This window comes from Aquarana catesbeiana, linkage group LG04 (genome assembly GCF_042186555.1).
Source record: "Aquarana catesbeiana isolate 2022-GZ linkage group LG04, ASM4218655v1, whole genome shotgun sequence".
Classification (NCBI taxonomy): Eukaryota; Metazoa; Chordata; class Amphibia; order Anura; family Ranidae; genus Aquarana; species Aquarana catesbeiana.
This window is the reverse complement of record NC_133327.1, coordinates 466,840,321-466,863,182: the sequence shown is the minus strand read 5'-3', so window position 1 is coordinate 466,863,182 and position 22,862 is coordinate 466,840,321. Positions and strand designations below refer to the sequence as shown.

At 42.8% G+C, this 22,862-nt stretch overlaps 1 protein-coding gene across 8 annotated transcripts in view; it reads left to right on the top strand.

Annotated features, from left to right (window-relative positions):
- ARID4B (AT-rich interaction domain 4B) overlaps positions 1-22,862 on the top strand; it is a 1,373,103-nt gene that overhangs the window by 682,929 nt on the left and 667,312 nt on the right. For all 8 annotated transcript variants that reach the window (XM_073627572.1, XM_073627571.1, XM_073627570.1 and 5 more), the window contains one exon: positions 10,464-10,686. In XM_073627572.1, the coding sequence (XP_073483673.1) occupies positions 10,464-10,686 (223 nt within the window). The remainder of the gene's footprint in view (positions 1-10,463; positions 10,687-22,862) is intronic.

The following is a 22,862-nucleotide window of genomic DNA, read 5'->3' as shown; positions in this document are numbered from 1 at the left end:
TTGATTATTAAGCAATATTCATGCTTGTAATTAAATGAAAATTTAAAATAAGAACAATTGGGGATGATCTTATAGACGGGGGGGGGACAAGGAAGGGAATATTCGTACAATGACGGAGAGGTTGGAGAATATAATTTATATGACAGAATTGATCTCCAGGTGTGAGGGCATCCAGGGTATAAATCCAGAAAGTTTCTTCAATACCAAAACCAACCAAAACAACCCCACTATTAGTTCAGAGCTGGTTCATAATACAAAAGAATCCACACTTGGCAATAGTTCAGATGCCTCCTGCTTATCGATTTTAGAAGAGCTCTACAATGATGATGAGGAAGCCTCAGATACCTCCTACCTTGCGCAACATCTTCCCATTTCCCCCCCCATACAACATACTCCTTTTTGACCTAAGTTCGTATTCAATCCCAGTCATGTAAAAGATCCCTTTATACATAGTTTTCATCAGGTTGTATATACTGTATAGTATAGTTTACCTTTTATGACATTGTATGTTCATGTATGCATGTGTTGTGTGTGTAAAAATATACACACACACACAGTGGGGAAGGAAAGTTTTTTTAAGACCCCCTTAAATTTTTCACTCTGTTATATTGCAGCCATTTGCTAAAATCATTTAAGTTCATTTTTTTTTTCCTCATTAATGTACACTCAACACCCCATATTGACAGAAAAACACAGAATTGTTGACATGTTTGCAGATTTATTAAACAATAAAAACTGAAATATCACATGGTCCTAAATATTCAGACCCTTTGCTCAGTATTTAGTAGAAGCACCCTTTTGAGCTAATACAGCCATGAGTCTTTTTGGGAAAGATGCAACAAGTTTTTCACACCTGGATTTGGGGATCCTCTGCCATTCCTCTTTGAAGAGCCTCTCCAGTTCTGTCAGGTTGGATGGTAAACGTTGGTGGACATCCATTTTTGGGTCTCTCCAGAGATGCTCAATTGGGTTTAAGTCAGTTCTTTGGCTGGGCCATTCAAGAACAGTCACAGAGTTGTTGTGAAGCCACTCTTTCATTATTTTAGCTGTGTGCTTAGGGTCATTGTCTTGTTGGAAGGTAAACCTTCAGCCCAGTCTGAGGTCCTGAGCACTCTGTAGAAGATTTTCGTCCAGGATATCCCTGTACTTGGCCGAATTCATCTTTCCCTCGATTGCAACCAGTTGTCCTGTCCCTGCAGCTGCCACCACCATGCTTCACTGTTGGGACTGTATTGGAGAGGTGATGAGCAGTGCCTGGTTTTCTCCACACATACTGCTTAGAATTAAGGCCAAAAAGTTCTATCTTGGTCTCATCAGACCAAAGAATCTTATTTCTCACCATCTTGGAGTCCTTCAGGTGTTTTTTTAGCAAACTCCATGCGGGCTTTCATGTGTCTTGCACTGAGGAGAGGCTTCCGTCGGGCCACTCTGCCATAAAGCCCCGACTGGTGGAGGGCTGCAGTGATGGTTGACTTTCTACAACTTTCTCCCATCTCCCAACTGCATCTCTGGAGCTCAGCCACAGTGATCTTTGGGTTCTTCTTTACCTTTCTCACCAAGTCTCTCCTCCCCCAATAGCTCAGTTTGGCTGGACGGCCAGCTCTAGGAAGGGTTCTGGTCGTCCCAAACGTCTTCCATTTAAGGATTATGGAGGCCACTGTGCTCTTAGGAACCTTAAGTGCAGCAGAATTTTTTTGTAACCTTGGCCAGATCTGTGCCTTGCCACAATTCTCTCTGAGCCCTTCAGGCAGTTCCTTTTGACCTCATGATTCTCATTTGCTCTGACATGCACTGTGAGCTGTAAGGTCTTATATAGACAGGTGTGTGGCTTTCCTAATCATGTCCAATCAGTATAATCAAACACAGCTGGACTTAAATGAAGGTGTAGAACCATCTCAAGGATGATCAGAAGAAATGTACAGCACCTGAGTTAAATATATGAATGTCACAGCCAAGGGTCTGAATACTCAGTTTTTCTATTTTAATACATCCGCAAAAATGTCAAAATTCTGTGTTTTTCTGTCAATATGGGGTGCTGTGTGTACATTAATGAGAAAAAAATGAACTTAAATGGTTTTATCAAATGGCTGCAATATAACAAAGAGTGAAAAATGTATATATCTCTATCCCTCTATCCATGCACACATACCGTATTTATTGGCATATAACATACACAGGCGTATAACGTGCACATTCATTTTAAGAGGGAAGTGTCAGGAAAAAAACTTTTAAATAAGGAACTTTGAAGCAAAATAAGGGGCAGGGTCCATCTGCAGCCTCACCATTGCCATCAGTGCAGCCTGATCGATGCCCATCTGCAGCCTAGAGGGGACAGGGAGGGGGGCAGGACAAGCGCCGACAAATTACATACAGTGAGAATGTCCTATCATAGACAGAACAGTGGTCCAATGGCTTCCTATTACAGAGGCCGCCAAGTAAACAGGAGATTCTCACTGTGTGTAATCTGACGGCGCTCCTCTCGCCCCCCTCCCTGGCCCCTCCGAGACAGCTAACATTGAAGTATTGGCGTATAACACGCACGCACAATTTGCACCCGATTTTCATGGTGAAAAAGTGAGTGTTTTACGCCAATAAATACAGTATATGGTTGTGTTTTTTTTTTTGTTATTTTTTTGTTTTGTTTTTCTCGTGTTTTTAAACTTTTTAACCGCCCCCCCCCCCCCCCCCCCCCTTAAGCTCTTAAAAAGCTGCTTCTTCAGGCATTTGAGCATTTTTTTGTTCTCGGCCTGTAAACTACCCTCCATGTTTGCCTATGCAAATTATAGGCATTTTCAGGAGTTTAGTGGCAGCATCACTTTTGCATTTTGGAATGGACCTTTTGAGCATAAAAAATGCTCAAAAGCTCCTTTAGGCGTTAGCGCACTTTATCTCTATGCGCATTCCTGTGTTGACGCATTATAATGGCCAGAATTCTGGCAAGTAGAATGTATTAACACCCATACAGAAACAGCACTTTTTATAACGTTTTTGAGGCTGAAATCTCCTGTAAGTGACAAAATGTTTTTTAAGCTTACAGGTGTGCATAAAGCCTAACAGTAGCAAATAATAATAGGTGCTTAATTGTTGTGAAAGTTGTGTTGTATCACATATGACCAAATGGCATACTTAGTTCATACAATTCTATCTCACACTATAGTTATAAAGTTATTAAAAAGTACAGTATTTGCTTATGACCTCCTTAACCAGTTGACATCCATGCTATAGCCGAGTGGCGGCTACAGCGCCGACCTGAATTCCCGGGAGGCTGTCATATGCTGGCCTCCCCTGTAAACGTGCCCTACATCGCGCGCGTGGAGCGCGCTGTGATCGAGTCACTGAGACTCGGGTGATCACCGATCCAAGTAAGGGGCCGGTCCCGGCCCCTTACCATGTGATCAGCTGTCAGCCAAAGACAGCTGATCACATGATCAAAACAAAAGCTCTGTAATCTTTTATTTTTTCTCCTCGCGCTGACAGTGTGAGGAGAAAAAAAGCCGATCACCGGCTCATCAGCAAGGGACATCGGTCCCGAAGAGGAGGAGGCAGTAATGCCTCATACGTGCCACCTGCCAGTGCCAACTGCCATTGCCATCTGACAGTGCCCACCAGTGCCACCTATCAATGCCCACAAGTGCCACCTATCAATGCCCACCAATGGTGCCAATCAGTGTCACCTAGCAGTTTTGCCTCTGTGTACCAGATCAGTGCCCATTATTGCCACCCATCAGTGCCCATCACTGCCACCCATCAGTGCCCATCACTACCACATATCAGTGCCCATCAGTGCCACCTCATCAGCGTACATCAATGAAGGAGAAAAATTACCTTTTTTAAAATTTTATAACAAAATATAATTTTTTTTTTTTTTTAATTCAGTTTTTTTATATTTTTTTAACAAAAAATAAAAACCGCAGAGGTGATCAAATAACACCAAAAGAAAGCTCTATTTGTGGGAAAAAAATGATAAAAATTTCATTTGGGTACAGTGTTGTATGTCCGCGCAATTGTCATTCAAAGCGTCAGTGCTGAAAGCTGAAAATTGGTCTGGATAGGAGGGGGGTTTAAGTGCCTAGTAAGCAAGTGGTTAATTAAAAATAGTGTCTGCCCCTATTTAAGGATCTGCAATCCCCTTGCATTTAGAATAATGTGAGCCAAATGATTTAGACATAGTGGGGTTGATTTACGAAAGGCAATCAGGCTGTGCATTTTCCAAGCGAATTTACTCCAGAGCTTAGTCAATGTGGTAAAAATGTACTTTGCAAAGATTACCCAATCACGTGTATAGAAAATAAAGAGCTTTTTTACTTGCACATGATTAGCTGATGAACTTTTGTAGAGCTTCACCTTAATAACTAAACTCTGGGGAAAATTATCTTGCAGAAGTGCAACTTACGTAGTTACATAGTAGGTGAGGTTGAAAAAAGACGCAAGTCCATCAAGTCCAACCTATGTGTGTGATTATGTGTCAGTATTACATTACATATCCCTGTATGTTGCGGTCATTCAGGTGATTATCTAATAGTTTCTTGAAGCTATCAATGCTCCCCGCTGAGACCACCGCCTGTGGAAGGGAATTCCACATCCTTGCCGCTCTTACAGTAAAGAACCCTCTACGTAGTTTAAGGTTAAACCTCTTTTCTTCTAATTGTAATGAGTGGCCACGAGTCTTATTAAACTTCCCTTGCAAATTAAACCATCTATTTACCTATAGCTTATCAACCCCATGTGTTTAATAAAACAGAATGACAGCTAAAATGTAAAACCTTCAATATTGTTTAGGAGGTTAAAGTGATAAGAATTAATATTCACTGGGTATATACAGTTCTGCTCATAAGTTTACATACCCTGGCAGAATTTGATTTCTTGGCCATTTTTCAGAGAATATGAATGACAACACAAAAGCTTTTCTTTCACTTTCTGGCCATCTTTTGGAATGCGTTTAGTGTCCCTGCTTGGTTTTTTTTTTGTTTTTTTTTTGCTTTCCTAATCGGTAACATTGTAAGTGCATTTTTTTTGTTGCAATGTAATAAATTTTACAAACTGCACTATGAGGTGCCTTTCTTCTTCTTCTTGACATATGTAATATACCATACCTTTGCCCGGTGGGTGTGCAACTTCATGGGCCAGTTTCCTCTCCCTGGAGGATACATTTTTGCTTTAGATGCTGTTTATGACAACCTGTAATGGGTGTCATGTACGTCTGGTGAGTAGGATGTTTGCCTAGGGGCTGGTGGAAGAAGACACTTTGATTTCACATCTTGTTTTATGGACTTTGAAAGAAGACATCACTTGATTGGAGACATCTGGGGGCGGTGTATGGACATTACACACACATATCTTATTTATTCACAACTGTATGTGTTTAAAGCGGAATTCCACCCAAAAGTGGAACTTCCGCTTTAAGTACTGCTTACCCCCTGATATGCCACATTTGGCATGTCATTTTTTTTGGGGGGGAGCAGGTACCTCGTTTTGACAGGTACCCAGCTCCCACTTTCGCTCGGGCCGTTAAGCCGACTCCTTCTCTCCCCTTAGGTGGCCCCTCCTTCCCTGCAATCTTCTGGGACATGTCACAGGTTCCAGAAGATTGCACGGCCACTCGGGACATGCTGTGTGCACTCTTCTGTGAAGCCGCAAGCTGTTACAGCCAGGTTCCCACAGTAGTAATGCCGGCACGGCGGACAGGCGGGGGAGAGAAGCGAGGCTTCAGGCGCCCGCATCGATTGACCGTGGGACAGGTGAGTGTGTGTTTATTAAAAGTCAGCAGCTACACTTTTTGTAGCTGTTGACTTTTAATAAACAGAACCAGGTGGAACTCTGCTTTAATATATAGTTCACATTAGATATTCTTAGGTGAGAGCGCGGTATGAAAAATACTTTTTACTTTTTTATGATTTAGGCCCTTTGAGCCTCACTACAAGCTCTTCTAATACATTTTTTTTTTTTTTTCAATTTTTCTTGAGATGATCTAGGGTGTGTGGGTTGAAGGATTTTTCCTTTTTTTTCACAGTGGCAGAATAATGCCCCAAACATCTTTGTTCAGAAAAAGCTTATTACTTGGAATTCAAGGGCAATCCACCCTCAAAGATGTTCCTAATATTGCCGCCAAAGTATCTTCAAAAAGCTTCAGCCTTATTATCTCAGGTGGGGAATCTCCTGGGGTTGGGGCGCACACTTTGGAGAAAAGGTAGCTCAATGCTCCTAGTTCAGGGAAATCAGCCAATTGGAGAGAACGGAGAGTGGTTTGGGAGGCCCTCCAGGTGTTTGGCAAATATGTACCCGAGCACCACCTTCAAGCCCTGCCAGGCAATGTGGTGACAGTCACCTACCTAAACAAACAGAAGAGAACATGCTGTTATTCCCTGAGCTCTCTAACAAGCAGCATCATTGCTTAGGCAGAGATCAATCTTTTATCCATCTTGGTGGTGCAACTAAAGGGCTCCATTAACTTACTGGAAGCTTACCTGAGTGGTCATTCGGTATAGGAATCAAAATGGTCCCTGAATCAGGAAATGTTTTGTCTACTTTCTGGTAGATTGGGAGTACCACAAGCAGACCTGTTTGCCAACAGTTAAAATGCCAAGGTTCCCATTTTATTTACTTTGGATCGAGAAGAATCAGCTCTGAGAGTAGATGGCGTGGCTCACCGTGGCATTTTCATCTGTTACGCTTTCCCTCCATTCAAGCTAATTTTCCTAGTCCTAAGGAAATTTGAGCAGGAGACGACCACTATCATTTTGGTGGCATTCCATAGGTACTCCATTTTTTGCGCTTAGCCTTTCAGCCTCCCCTGATGTCCCCAGAAAGGGAGGATTTGCTAGTCCAGGGGAGGGTCATTGTTTTTTCCGAAGGTTCAGACTCCCAAGCTAACTGCCTGGTTTTTGGAGAAACCATCTTGAGTACTAAAGGTTTGTTGGATAGGGTGATCGGCATCCTACTTTCCAGTTGGAAGAAAGTAACTCAAGTTATCTGCTCTAAGGTTTGGAAAGTGTTTTTTTCTGTTCTCGGTGCCAAGTCAAGAAAGCATCCTTTGGACATGCTGTCCATCTTGGAAGTTTTACAGGCTGGGGCAGACCAAGGCCTTGCTATATTAGTACCTTTTAATGTGCAAATAGCAGCCTTGAGCGTTTCTTGGAACATCCGCTAGCTAGTAAACTCCTGGTTATCAGGTTCTTTAAGGGGCTAAGGCCAGTCCCTTTTAAGATCTTTCCCAAATGGGACCTTTTTGTGGTGCTGCAGGGTTTAAACAAGTTTTATTTGACTCCAGATATTCCCTTGAAAATACTTACACTAAAGGTGGCATTCTTGGTGGCTATTACTAGGCCAGACTCATTTGTGAGTTGCAGGCTCTCTCAGTTAAAGAGCCCTTCCTGCTTATTATTGATGACAGGTTGGTTTTGCGCACTTACCCATTTTTCCTTCCCAAAGCGTCCTTAAGATTCCACCATTCTCAGGTAATTGTCTTACCATCTTTTTTGTCCTTGTCCTTCTAATTCAAGGAAAGAGTAATTACATCTTCTTGATGTGTGAGTGCTTGTATTTTGCATTATTTAGAGTAAACTAAAGACATTAGCAAGTCTAATGCCCTTTTTGGCTTGCACTCGGGTAGTGGGACAGGCAATCAAGCTTCTAAAAATACAATCTCCTGCTGAATTAAGCAAGCAAGTGTAGAATTCTACAAGGCTTTGCACAAAACTGTCCTCTTTCTCCTATGGCCCATTGTACTAAGGTTTTGTCGGCCTTCTGGGTGCAGTGAGCAGGGGCTATTCTGGAGCAGATATGTTGCGCAGCAACATGGTCTAGCTACTCTACTTTTATTAAAGTGGTTGTAAACCCACAAAAAAAAAAAAGCTAAACTGCAAGGCATAATGAGCTAGTATGCATAGCATTTCGGTTTAGGGTGTGCTTTGTTCACATCTGTTCTCTCTCCTACCTAGCCCCCCAGCTCTAGTACCTTCCCGTATAGACGGTTCCCTCCCAGTGTATTGGGCTGTGGTTAGTACTTCCCTGTGTAGGTTAATCTCTATGTTCAGCACCAGTACCAGTGTTCAGTTCTGCCCTATATGTCTTATTTCACCATCATCAGCACATAAAGAAGCTGTTAACAACTTTCCCTCTCTTCATCGTCACTAAGGGATGAAGCAAGTCCTCAAAAGCCCACCCTCAGGATGTAAAAGAAACAACAAACGTCCAGCACTGACAGCTATGCCAGGCCAATCATGCATGCACTCAGCTCCCACAGAGCCAGAGCTGCTGGACTGAGGAGGAGAGAGATCAAGAAATGTTTATTCTTGTTCCCTAGTGCGCATGCACTCGCGCAGAGCCGACACCACTCGCGGGACTGAGGAGGAGGTTTACTCTTGCTGCCTGGGAGACCTGAACAGACAGCAGTGAGAAAAAGAGGTGTTGTGACGGATTCGGTCTGCGGGCCTTGTGTTTGCCACCTGTGCAGTAAAGCATGCTTGTTATACTCTGTGGAACCTAAGGGGTTAATTCACTGTTTTGTGTATAAAGGCTATGTGATCCTTTCTACTCTGATCCTCCTCCTCTTCCACTGACTCCAGTTAATAGAACAGAGCATTTAGGGGACAAGCTGCACATGTTCAGTTTGGTGTGTATTGCTAGAGAGCTTTTTTTTTCTTGAGAGAGTACATGTGATGAGCACAGGGCCAATCAGCACTGTCCAGACAGAGGGTTAGGAGTCCTGTAGTCTTATAGGATAATCAAGGGATAATGAAAATGCCTACAATCTTTAACCAGACACTGATGCAAGTCACAAGACTGCTATATACTGCTGATGAAAAAGGGTATTTAGCAGTTTATATTACCTAGAATAATTACATTTCCATGTTCTGTGTACTGTGGGAGACCAGACATAGTGAATGCAGGTTTAATAACACTTCAGGTATTGGGTAGAGTAGATAATGGTTATTTTTTTTCTACCACAACTGTCCTGTTATCTTTTGCAAGCTCATTATTTACAGTATGAAAGATTTTTTTTTTCTTTATGCTTGTGCGGCTTTATTCATAAATTCCTCCCTTTACCGCATTAAGCTATCATTTTTAAAGCATATCTAACTCCAAATCAAAAATGTTATTTCAATATATTGCAGCTTACCAGACCCAACTACAGGAGTATTATTTTTGGGGCTATTTCCACTTTAAGTTCATATGGTAATCCTGTGAATAACACTCTTCCTGTTGTTAGGAGCTACTCTAAAACTGGCCATAGATCACAATTCGGTCAAATATGGCAAGTATCAATCCATCTATGGCCATTCCTGATTTGAGTGGTATTGATCTAGTGATAAACTACTCCTGAACAGGACTGTCGGTATATTTTTGCTCTATCAGTGCTTGCAGCCAATTTCTGCAGTGCAGATCAGTGTATTCTGGCAGCGTAGACGTCCTGCTGCTGGATTACAATAGCGCAGCAGGAAGATAACCCCATCCACCTCCAATGTGTGGATGGGATAATCAGTTGGCGATGAGAGGTTACACAAGATAAAATAGTTTTTGCTTCTAGAGTTCATTTGTCCTCTCTGTACCTGCTCGATAGATTCACCCTTTCTGCCTGTCATGAATGGTCTGGAAAGAAAGACAAAAAGTGATGGGAAATCCAAAATTTTACAGTTGTCACCAAAACACAAGGTGAAGGTAAATATTCTAAGGAAAACATCTGTTCTGGTGACCACTGTATAAGAAGGGAACTGCCTGCAATTTGTAGCGCTTTTCTCTCACTTCTCTTGCATCTCCAAGAAAGTAAGTAAAAAAAAAAAAAATACCTTTCAAACGTGATATAGACAGCAAAAAATACACCAACATGAGTTTAATCTATCCCTACTAAAACTAAAAAATTGATTATGCTTGCACTTTTTTGGAGTGCAATTCTGTCTTATCCTTCTGAAAATTTATCTCATTTTCCGTATTTTTTCTTTTGCAGACCTGTGTAAAAGTGTGTCAGTTGATTGCCCAAGATTACAGGTACAGGGGTCACATATATACAAAAAAAACTGTCTCAAATACAGAGTGGCACCCTGTTTTGTGTCTCATTTTATCAATATTTTTGCTAGATACATTCACCTCTAAGATGACTATAAACTGCTTCAACTGTACTATTTTTTAAAATTGTTTACTTATTGATATGTTTTGCAATTGCTATTTTTAATGGTAAACTGTCATGAGAGAAATGTGGACAATTGCTATCCTGTTTTGAGAATGGTATTTCCCTGGCTGTCATGCTGACCCTCTTGCTTCAATACTATTATCTGCTAACCTAGAGCAATTATACAGATTGGCACTTCTGCCAGTCTTGATCTGCATACTTATTCCAGGTCTGTATTAAAGCCATTGGTTCAAGGTAACAGCCATGCAAACAATATTTCATGAAGGGGTCATTCCCTGCAGCTACTATATATGCTTTATGACAGGTTTACTTTAATCTTTACCCCCAATTTTTATAGGTATTTGTATGGCTTTGAGGAATACTGTTCTTCCACCAATATTTGTTTCCACATGGACCTGCCGAAGAAAATTCCTAAATCAAGTAAAGATAATAATCTTGAAAGTACAAATTTTCTAAAACAAGAGACCACAAATGATGGAAACATTGAGGAATCTAGTGTTAAGAATGACTGTTGTGTTAAAAACGATACTTCTGTTTTAAATGAAGAGGCCCAGAACTTGGTAAGTCTATAAATGATTTATTGATCAAGTAAATTTCAAAATAATTGCAAAGCCTTTCACATTATCACCTGTTGTATTCACAAGTGAGAATATGTGGTAACCATTTTTTTCCCACTCTGGCATTTTAATTGGAACGCTTTATTTTTCCATACAATTTAAAAACCTATTTTGTCTAGCCAGATTGTTATACAGGATTTATGTAGTGCCAACTGTTTGTGCAGTGCGTTACAAAATAAAGGAAGACCACACTGTTGCAATACAATTCAAGACAAGAGGGTTAGGAGGGCCCTGCTTATGTGAGTTTACAATCTAAAGGGAAGGGCAAGAAAAATAATGAAAAAAATAATGAAAAATACTAGGTGGAGAACAGTTGGGAAAATCAAGGATGAAGGATCTAGGGGTGCTTATAGATGACAGATTGAGAAACAGCATGCAGTACTAAGCTGCAGCTACCAAAGCAGGCAAGAATATTAGCATGCATAAAAAGGGGGTATACTCCAGGGACAAAACTATAATTCTGCCACGTTAAAAAGCTCTGGTCAGATTTTATCTGGAGTTTTCCGTTCAGTTCTGGTCACCAGTCCTCTGAAGGGATGTGCTCGAGCTGGAGAGAGCCCAAAGAAGGGCAACAAAACTAATAAGGGGACTGGAGGACCTCAATTATGAGGAATGGCTGCAAACACTAAATTTATTCTCGCATGGGAAATAAACTATTCAGTCCTAGAGAGTGTAAAAGTAAACGGGGCCACACAATGAGACTGGAGGAGAAGCGGTTTAACCTTAAACTACACAGGGGGTTCTTCACTGTTAGGGCAATAAGGAAGTGGAACTCTCTCTCACAATTAGTGGTGGATGCGCAGGGAGTATGGATATCTTTAAAAAGACTCTTAGGTATACATCTTAAAGGACACAACATACAGGGATATGGGAAATCATTATAGACACTGATAAATGCACCTACACAGGTTGAACTGGATGGACTATTGTCTTTTTTTTTTTTAGCCTTACCGACTATGTAACTATGTAAGTGACACAACCATCAATAATGTGAGGGGGGTGAGCTGTTCTAGCAAGTAAAATATATCCCATATCTTTAGAAAATTATGTCATATACCATTTTTTGGGTTGTAGGATTTTGCAGAGCTAAACGTGTGATGTCACGCTGTCACATCGGTTCCCTGTGTGGCGGCCACTGATGTAAGCTTACCATGAGGACCAGTGAGCACTGCTGCACCTAGTGGATGAATGGAGGGAAGATCTTCTGACCAAGTAAAAGAAAAAAAGGCGCATTAAGTCCGTAATTAAAACTTTTAATATCCCCAAACATGATTAAAAACACTTACAGAAGCAAGGATAAGAAGAGGCATAACATGGATGTATGAAGCAGGTGATCCGGCATCAGGAGGTCCCAGTGTATCACAGCTTTCCAGGGATAATGATATGCAGCAGCAGAAGGTCCCAGGATAATCAGCAGGTGAACATCCCAGGCTCTGGGAACACTGGTCTGGGAACACTGGTGAAGCAATCTCGTCGTCTGAGTCAGCGTGGAGCATGAATCCCGTAAATGATGTCAGTGGGAGGGGACAACAACCAGCATGGACCGCACACAGGAAATATGTCATCAACATGGGACGCGTTTCGGAATTATTGATTGGTTCCTTCTTCATGCCAATGACAACAAGTTTGTAGAAGCTGAGCTTCTTATAGTCTATGGGCGGAGCTGTGGGTGGGGCTATGGGCGGTGATAAGGGAAGAAAAACAATGCTGCAGCAGCCCAGGAAGTAGTGAGATCCTTGGGCATAGAACTGCACAGTAAACATGAAGACAGCAAGGGATGCAGCCCGCACACGAAAAACTGCAAGACAAATGCAGCAGGACATTACAAATGTACATATAAGGAAAGGAAATTGAAATCAATGAAAAAATATAAAATGGAACAAAATGGTCAAACCCTACATTGCTCATCAATAGCAGATGCCACTAAAAAGTAATCGTTTAAAAGATGATCACTGGATCAATATTTGGGGATAACAAACAGAATAAAGTACATAGGTATACATGCGTTTGCATGCATGCGTGAGCAAGAAACAACCACAGACACAGGAAAAAAAAATGCATAGTTGCAAAAAACGCATAGATAAAAAAAAGCGCACACAAACGACCGTTGGATGAATCATTATGCACACATGCATACACACATGCACACATCCTATAGGAAAAACAGAATACAATTGGCCAATGGAGGACATACCTAAGGGGAATATGGGCACTGTATAATGAGCATAAACATATGAAAAGAGGGGGGTAACCATGGTATCAGAGAATGCACCATCGGTGCTAACACTGTGGTGAGAATATTTCAGTACCTCCTGGTGCGAAAAGGTCCGATAACCGCCCTGTTCCTCGGGTTAATTGTATGTAGGGGGACAGGCTCGAGTGTCTCTGGTGGGAGAATCAAGCATGTTAGGTCGGTCATATGCGGAGTATGACCCCAGATTCAGAAAGCATAAAGGAATGAGTGGAAGGTGTTTGTTAAAAGAGGAAGGGTAGGGGTTGGGGGGGAGATATAGAGGGGGGGGGGAGAAAAGAAAGTACTAGATAAAGAGAGAGAGGAGGGACCGCTCCTCGACCCAGACTCCACGGACGCATCCAGGGTATATAGCGATTATGAGCTTTAGGCTAGGAGAGGGAGGGAGTTTAGAACGGAAAGAAGGATCTGTAGTAGTCGGTGGTTTTAAAATGTATCCAGCAAGCCCATATGACGGTAAATTTCTGTATGCGATCTTGGGATATATAAATCAATTCTTCCATCTCCTCAATCCTTGCAATCCTAGTTAGCCATTCTGTAATGGTCGGGGGAGTATTTGAGCGCCAATGTGCGGGGATACACAATCTGGCAGCGTTCACCATATACATTGCTAATGATTTGTGATAAACTTTTTTGGACAGGGTTGAATGATGGAGGAGATATTGGGCCGGGTTAAAGTTTAGGGAGTAGGTTGTTACACGTGTAATAATGGAGTGTACTTCTTTCCAGAATGGTTGGAGTATTGGGCATTCCCACCAAATGTGTACCATATTTCCTATAGCCTTGTTACATCTCCAGCATATGTTGGGAATGGAGGGCGAAAATTGGTGTAAGCGAGCAGGAGTTCTATACCATTTCGTGGCTATTTTGTAACCATTCTCTTGTATTGCTACATTCAATGACCCCTTGTGGGCATATGTGAGGATAGATTCCCATTCATCATCAGTGAAATTGATTTGTAGGTCTTTCCCCCAAGATATTCTTGAGGTTTCCGTCTGTGGGCATTGCGAGTCGTCCTGGAGGAAGGAGTAAATCATGGAAATAAAATGACCTTGTGTAATGGACTGGGAGTTCATTGTTTCGAATGGAGTAAGTGGTCTTGTCCAAATGTCGTTTGCGTTAGTCGATGTAAAAAAGTGTCTTAGCTGTCTATAGGACCAAAAGGGGAAGTCTTTCGTGCGGGAGATGGATTTTAATTCGTTATATGTACGTATCCTCCCATCAACAAAAAAATGACGAGTATGAATATCGTCATATGGCCACTCTTGTATTAGGAAAGTATTCGATTCTCCAGGAGGAAAATCTGGATTGGCTCTAAGAGGGGTCAGTGGTCCTGGTGTTGAGGATATTTGGTATAAGTTCCTAGCTGTGGAGAAAGCTCGCAATGAAGGGTATATGAGCGGATGTGTTTTAACGTCTTGGGGATAGTGTTTCGCTGGAATCCAGGTCAGGGTGTGCAAAGGTATATTACTGAAGGCATTTTCCAAAGTGGTCCATAGCTTACTTATTTTATGCGTTTTCCAGTTTACCACCCTAGTAAGGTGGCATGCTAAATAGTACTTATGCAGGTCTGGCAAAGCAATCCCCCCTTCGTTTTAGTGCATGTCAGCTTCATATATTTGATGCTTGGGGGACTATTTTTCCAGATAAATTTTGGACAGGCTTTTTTATAGGACATAAAGAACGATGGGGGCAATTGGATCGGGATCGTTTGCATGAGATACAACAGTCGGGGTAGAACTATCATCTTTATCAATGCCGAACGCCCAAACCAGGAGACATTCAGGGTAGCCCAGTTTTGAAGGTCTGTTTGGATTTTCGTCAAGGCGTTGAGAAAGTTGTGGTCATAGAGCTCTGTTAGACGCCTGGGAATTATTATACCTAGGTAGGTAATAGAGTCATTTTTCCACTGAAATGGGAACGAGGCTTGGCAGTGAATAACTTCTGGTGGTGGAAGAGAGACATTTAGGGCCTGGGATTTAGAATAGTTAATTTTGAAGTTGGACAATATTCCAAAGTGTTTAATGTCTTTCAAAAGATTAGGAATAGATGTGCGGGGTGCTTGTAGGGATAATAGGATGTCATCCGCAAAAGCGGCTACCTTAAATTCCCTGCGGTTAATAGAGACGCCCTGAATATCGGGTTGGCCCTTATTCTGTTGAGAAGGGGTTCAAGAGACAGGACAAATATTAGGGGGGATAGAGGGCACCCCTGACGGGTACCATTGCTGATGTGGAAGGCGTTCGACAGGAAGCCATTTGCTCTAACCCTTGCTGTTGGGTTGGTGTATAGAGCATTAATATGTACAAACATGCGTGGTAGAAGGCCAATGCCTTTAAGTACTTCTTGAATGTAGTCCCAGGCCACCCTGTCGAACGCCTTCTCAGCATCTAGGGATAACAGAAATCCCTTAGCATTAGATGTAGCAAGCCAATGATGGAGGTTCAGGGTGCGGATGGTATTGTCTCTTGCCTCTCTACCCGGAATAAAACCTACTTGGTCGGGCAAGACTAGGTCTGGCATAAGGGGTAGTAATCTATTTGCAATGATTTTGGCATATAATTTAATGTCCACATTAAGCAGCGATATGGGTCTGTAATTGGAAACTAGCATTGGATCTTTATCTGTTTTGGGTATCACTGCTATCTGGGCTTCTAACATATGTCCAGATGAGGCGAGTGGGTTTGAAAGAAAGTTGAAAGCCGACAACATATTGGGCGCTAGTGACTCTAAAAAAGTTTTGTAGTATATGAGAGGTAAGCCGTCTGGGCCTGGGCTCTCACCCACTTTTGTTTGCTTAATGGCAAGATTGAGTTCTTCTATTGTCATTGGGTGTTCTAAGGCCTCAGCTTTTTGTGATGAAATTGGCTTGGGGCAATATTTGGGTCAGGAACTCCCGGATTTGTGAGGTCCGGTCATGTGCGGAAGGAGAGTCTGGTGTATTTTGTGGTAAGTTATACAACTTAGAATAAAACTCCTCAAAGTGTTTAGCTATTAACTCATTTTTAGAAAGAAGTGTGCCTTGGGCAGTGCGGAGGTGATGAATAGTGGAAGATGTTTTAGCTGCCTGGATTGTACGAGCAAGAAGTCTCCCACTTTTGTTGCCATGTTCATAGAACACTTTTTGACCGAGGATATATCTTCGCCTAGTGCGTTTCCCTAGTTCGTCTAACAAGGAAGATCTTGCCTGTGAGAGGGCTTGTAGTGTAGATTGGGAGATTGACTTTTTATGTGCTGTTTCAAGTCTGTGGATTGTTGTGGTAAGAACCGTGATCTGTTCCTGGTGTCTCTTTTTTTCCCGCCGTAGTTAGGGCTATAAGTTTGCCTCTTAAAACGCACTTATGTGCTTCCCAAAGCGTCACCGGAGTGATACCTGGGGTTGAATTTTCCTGGAAATATAGTTGGATTTGGGCATTCAGTTGTCGAATTGTTTCAGGGTCTTTTAGGAGAGATGGGTTCAACCTCCAAGTTTTAGTAGTCTTTTGTGAGTCTGGGAATGTAAGGGTTATCGTAATGGGATGGTGATCAGACAGGAACATGGGCTCTATTGTAGCTTGCGAAAGAGATGAGAGATCTGATTGGGTTAAGAATAAATAATCAATTCTAGAATATTTCTGGTGTGGGGGGGTGGGGGGGAAGTACGTGTAGTCTCTGTCTGTCGGGTATATGGTGCGCCAGGTGTCGTGTAGAGTGAGGTTTTGTAGTTGGAGTTTAATTTGTTTTAAGGCCCGGTATGGGAGTGTGGAAGTGCCAGTAGAGGAGTCAAGACAAGGGTTTAATGGGACATTGAAATCTCCTCCAAGTATCAGTATGCCTGTTTGGAAGGAGGAAAGTAGGTCACAGATTTTCCGGAAAAATGTGACCTGATGATCATTTAGGCAGTAGATATTCGCTATTGTAATGGGTTTGGACGCGTATGTGCCTTTAACAAAGATGTATCTGCCTTCCTGGTCAATCAACGAGTCAGACAATTGAAAGTCTGCATTTTTGGAGATAAGTATAGAAACCCCTTTTGTCTTAGAAGTTGTAGAGTGTAGGGCCTGTTTATATACATGATTTGTCAGTTTGGGTATGGCTTTGGTTCGGAAATGCATTTCCTGCAAAAATAGGAAATGAGCTTTGTGTTTCATTAGCTCTGAGAGAACTTGAGATCTCTTTTGAGGGAGGTTTAGTCCTCTCACATTAAGTGACAGGCACTTAAGCGAGAGTTGTCGCTTGCTGGTGGTTTCCTTCTGCATGGTGCGTATGTAGTGAATATTGGAGTCAATTTATGTGGGTGCTATCGTGCACTCCAGTAATGTTTTTCTGGTTGAGAGAGTCCCCAAGAGCGAAGACGGGGAGCGGGGCGGAGGAGCGACCCCCCTGTGGAAATGAAACAAGAGAGAAGCAGGTATGAGAGGGAAGAGAAAGGGAAAGAGGGAGAGGGGTGGGATTAGATGTTTGGATGGGGGTAGGTTTATACGAGGTGAAAAAAAAAACACCAGTTAATGAACTGGGTGAGTCAGTTACCGGAGGTGGTCCTAGGCGTGCCTGTCCACCTAGTAATAATTCCGGGATGGTAGCTCAAGTCCATGTGGACAGCTATGTGGGGTACGTAAAGCTGAGTGGGGGTGAGATCCGTTGCACTGGTGAGGACGAGTAGAGAGATATGTCACATCTTCGTGGGGTGTAAGAAATCTACAGATGCCTAAGTTTCAGAAGTCATAAGACATAAGGCCATTATGTAGGGGATATGTGGTATGAACAGACCACTGTACCTGTAGTGGTCGGACCCTAAGAACTACAGAGCTGAATAAGAACCTGGAACTATGCTAATTGAGAGCAACTGGACTAACTAGGCCAAAATAAACCAAGATAAAACAAAAACATAACAATCCAAACAGCACGGTACATTACATTTTACCACCAAAGCATGTTACTTTGTAGATGCGGGAGTAGCAGATAACGGTACCGCAAGAAAAATTTTTTTGTAAAACCAAGACTCAGTTATGACTGCTCTATGAGAGGGTGAGCAAGCTGGTATGTCTAGGGCGGTATCTGTAATTCACCTCGTTATAGGCTATTTTATCTCTACAAGTGTTTGTTTAGTCCTTAGAATAGTAGACTGTGTGACTTGTGGATCGGCTCGTTCAGGCTCGTGTGTAAAGTGAGCAGGTTATCTATATTTATCTACATGCGAGTGGCTTGGATTACCCTTTGCATAGAATGGTAATATTCAGAGTTGATGGAGTTGCTTTGGTGACCCTCTAAGACTACACGGACACTCCATAGAAATGGATACCTATGTTCCGAGAGGGTGACCAAATTGAGTTAGAGGAGCCGTCTCCATCAGCATGCGTGTGTTTGCAAGTAAACAATACCTGGATAAAGGATGAGTAGGTTACACATACATGAGTCCATATAAGGCTTATGATTCTTCCTGTAGCAGGTATGAAGTGGAAAGTCTCAGTGATCTTCGATTTCCATCATCAGAGTCTGCGAAGTGCGATAGCTGAGAGTAATCCTGAAGTGTGTCGGGTTCGAATGAGTCCGGTTTTCAAGAAGAATGTTAAATCAAGGAAAGAAGGCTGAACCATTGCTGGAAGGAAAGACAGAGTTAGTGTTGACCGTGATTATGTATGATAGACTACCCGGGAGACTATCATGCCATCGGGAGGTTCCGGCGCGGGGTGTCATGTCGCCCAGGGCTGTGTGTAGGCATGTCTCTGTGTGATAGGCGGTCTCAAGGAGATGTAGGATCTAGCCTCGAGTTTTGCCTTTGAGCTTTGGGGGAAGAGTTAGTAGAGACTGGTTTCCACGGTTCTCTGGGGAAATAGAATGAGTACCATTCAGGGATGTCCATCAGTGGAATGTCCATCTGCCCGCAGAAATTTGGCAGGTCTTCCGGGGTCCTTAGCAATGCTGTGCGGCCTCTGGTTGATGCAGAAAGACAGAAAGGGAATTTCCATCTGTATTGGATATTGCGAGAGCGAAGCACCTCCAACAGGGGGCGTAGGGTGCGTCTATTCTGCAGTGTGATTTGTGACAAGTCCTGGAATAATTTCACCTCAGTTCCATTAAATGTTATACGTCCCTTTTCTCTCGCCTTCCTGAGGATTTCCTCTTTGAGGGGGAAATTGACAATGCAGCAAATAATGTCTCTAGGTGGTTCATTGTCACGGGAAGGGGGTCGCAAGGCTTGGTGTAGGCGCTCCATCTCTATGGGGGAGTCTGCCGGGCGATCAAGCAAGTCATTAAAGATGGCGCTGACTGCGTGGGGAAGTGCGGCCTGGTCAATCCCCTCCGGGACCCCCCTCACCCGTATGTTATGCCTGCGTCCTCTGTTATCTAAGTCTTCCACCTGTCTGTGTAACTCAAACATGTGTGGCAAGTGGAGATCGTATGTTTTTTGTATTTGCCTGATGGCTGAGGCTTGCATTCTGGCATTCTCCTCCACATCGTTGATCCGATGGGTTATTGCGTGGATGTCCTCCTTTAGGTCAGAGATCGCGGACATCATGGTGTGTTTGATGTCTATGGCGACCTTTTGGAGGTCTCTTTGGAGGTCTAGCAGGCTTGGATGCGGAGCGCTGGGGTCGCCGCCGTCCATTAGCGGGTCCGTGATGCTCCTAATCGAGTCCGGGGATGAGGCCTGTGTGGCGTGCGCGGCCTGCGACCAGGCCTGTGTCGCCTCTAGTAGTGCAGACTGGCGGGTCCGAAAAATGTCTGGGATACTACCGCTAAGATGCGGTGCAGGTTCTTTTTGTGTGCGGGGTGTGGAGGTGCTCCTGTTGGACTTTCCCATCGTGGGTTGTGCTTCTTTCGTCCTCACTGTGCATTAGCTGTCTCTTCAAGCAGCTATCTCGGGTCCCATCCAGGCCACGCCCCCATGCCAGTACTTATTGGGCATGTATTGTAATGTTTTTTTTTTTTTTCATGCAGCCTGTGGGCTGAAAAAAGAGAACCTAACAGATTCCTCCATTTACATCGATCGATGTGGATGAAGAAATCTCTGCCAGAAAAAGTGTGTGGTATGCTCACCATTCGAATATACCGCCCTGCATCCATCTACTCGATCAATGTGGATGAAGAAATCTCTGGCAAAAAAATATACGCCGAAGTGATCCACCCACTAACAACCCCAAGCCCCTCATGCTTGGGGATATACGCTCCTTTTTTTTTTCAGGGGATAAATCTCCTACAGCGTTGCAGTCACTGACGTATTGTCAGGGCTGGCTCGGCCCTTCCTTCTCTGAGCTGGCCGCTCAGCTGTCGGCTAATTGCCAGCTCTCATCTATCTCCACAGTTAACCAACTGTTGTGGATCTGCTCGTCAGTCCTGCCTACTTAAAGATCTCCAGCTCACTTCATTCCTGCCTTCGCCTTGGTCACATCACAAGAAACCTTCTCCTGCGTTCCTGTTTAAAGACTGGCTTTTCTGACATTCCTTCTGGCTCCTTATCCTGCATGCTGTTCCTCTACTTGGATCCCTGACTTCTGGCCTAGCTGCATAGGCGTGCGCAGCCTAGTGCATTAGGGTGTGCACCTCAAACCAAAGCTTAAACACACGTGTGTATATACACACACACTCTTATAAATAAATGTTAACAAACATTTTAAAATGTATTAAAACATTTTAAATTAGAAAAACATTTATCAATGTAAACAAACATAATTTTAACGTATTCATTAAATAAGCTTTTAACATAAACAAAGCTTTTAAATCTCTGAATCAAATAAGCAATTTTAAAAACTGCACGGTAAGTAGCAACAATAGATCCCCCCCAGCAACAATAGACACCCCCAGCAACAATAGATCCCTCCCATTAACAATAGATCTCCCCAGCAACAATAGATCTCCCAGCATCCAGTATCAACATACTCTCCAGCAACATAAGCCCCCTCCCGCAACAATAGTATTCTCCCATCAACAATTGACCCCCCAGAAACAATAGATCCCACCAGCAGTAATAGACTTCCCCAACATCAATAGATCACCCAGTGACAATAGAGACCCCAGCAGCCAATATCAATAGACACTCCAGCAAATCCCACCACCCCTTGGCATATACATTCAGTGCTGAGGTGCCGGAACTGTGATCTCCCGCGTTCCTGCTGAAAAAAAGCCCTGGAAATATGTATTTGGACATCAAATTGGCATCAACAAAGTGGTTTGCACACTACAGATTATTATTATGGCTACCTTCTCTACATGTTTTAGAGAAGAAGACATCGCACAGAAGGTGTTATAGACTTAAATTCTTCAATAATTTCATTATAATTTGCCAACCATGCCAATTCTTGCTCAGTGTTAGCCGTATGGGTAAGCCGATACACCGACAGTGTACATGATTCTGTTGATCGCTTGTGCAATGCTTTCCAGGCATCTGCAACAAAAAAATAATAAATGCACATTTTTTTTATTGATGGGCACACTAGCAGCAATTAATGGGTACTGTAGCTGCGTTTGATGGCACAATGGTGGCAATTTATGGGTACAGTAGCTGCGTTTGATGGGCACAATGGCTGCAATAGATGGGCACAGTAGCTGCGTTTGATGGGCACAGTTTTTTTTTTTGTTTGTGCCCCCCCCCCCAAAAAAAAATTTTGAGCACCAGCCGTCACTGCTCCAATGTGAGCTGATGTACAGGCACGTTAACCCTCATTGGCACATACCAAAGACGTAGTAGAATACATTTTGGCCTAAATTTTTGAAGAAAATTGATTTTATTGGATAGGTTTTATAACAGTAGTAGTAGTAGTAACAGTTTTTTGTTTACCAAAAAATAAAAAACCTAGTGGGGATCAAATACGACCAAAAGAAAGCTCTATTTGCATGAAAAAAAATATATAAAATTCATTTGGGTAAAGTATTGCATGGCTGCGCAATTCTCAGTAGTGCAGTTAGGCCCCTTTCACACGAGGCGGACTCCGCCTCGGTCCGCCGGCTAAGCGGCAGATCTCTCCGTTGAGCCGGCGGATGACAGGTCCCTCTCTGCTCACTGAGCGGGGAGGGGCTTGTCGAGCGCCGCTGCTGTCTATGGAGAGATCGGATGAAAACGGACAGCATGTCCATTTTCATCAGATCTCACCTGATCCGATCCGCCAGCGACGGATCCGAACGTAGAGGCATCCATCTGCTTTTAGCGGATCGGACCGGGTCGGATGTCAGCGGACATGTCTCCGCTGACATCCGTCGCTCCATAGGCTAGCATAGAACGCCCGTTCAGGTCCGCCGTCAAAACTGACAGGCGGACCTGAACGGTCCGATCGTGTGAAAGGGGCCTTAAATAGCAAAAAATGGCCTGGTCCTGAAGGGGGAAAATCTTCCAAAGGTCGTGGTTAAGTTGATTTTTAAATGTCGTTTTTTTAAACTGTTATTTTTTAAAATAACATTATCGAAGCGTTATTTTAACACGTGAGAACAATTTAAAAAAAAAATGACATGTAAAAAGGCAAATATAAATATATATATATATATATATATATATATATATATATATATATATATATATATATATATATATATATATAAATTTTTTTTTTTTTTATGTACATCACATACACAATTAAAAACAATATAAACCCAGCCTGGCTTGTCAGCAAAAAAGTAAGTGTGTATGTGTGTGTATATATATATATATATATATATATATATATATGTATAATATATATTCACACTTACTTTTTTGCTGGCAGGGACAGGGTTCATATCGATTTGCCTTTTTGTTTTATCTTTGGTCCAATCCATCGTGTGACTGCCCTACCTTGCTCAGTGCTGTCTCACTGGCACTGCTTACCTGAGCTCACTGAGCCAGCCGCCTGCCGCTATCAGAGTCCGGGAAATGTGGCCGGATCACTCCGCCGTGCCTGTGGTCCCGGGGACTCCC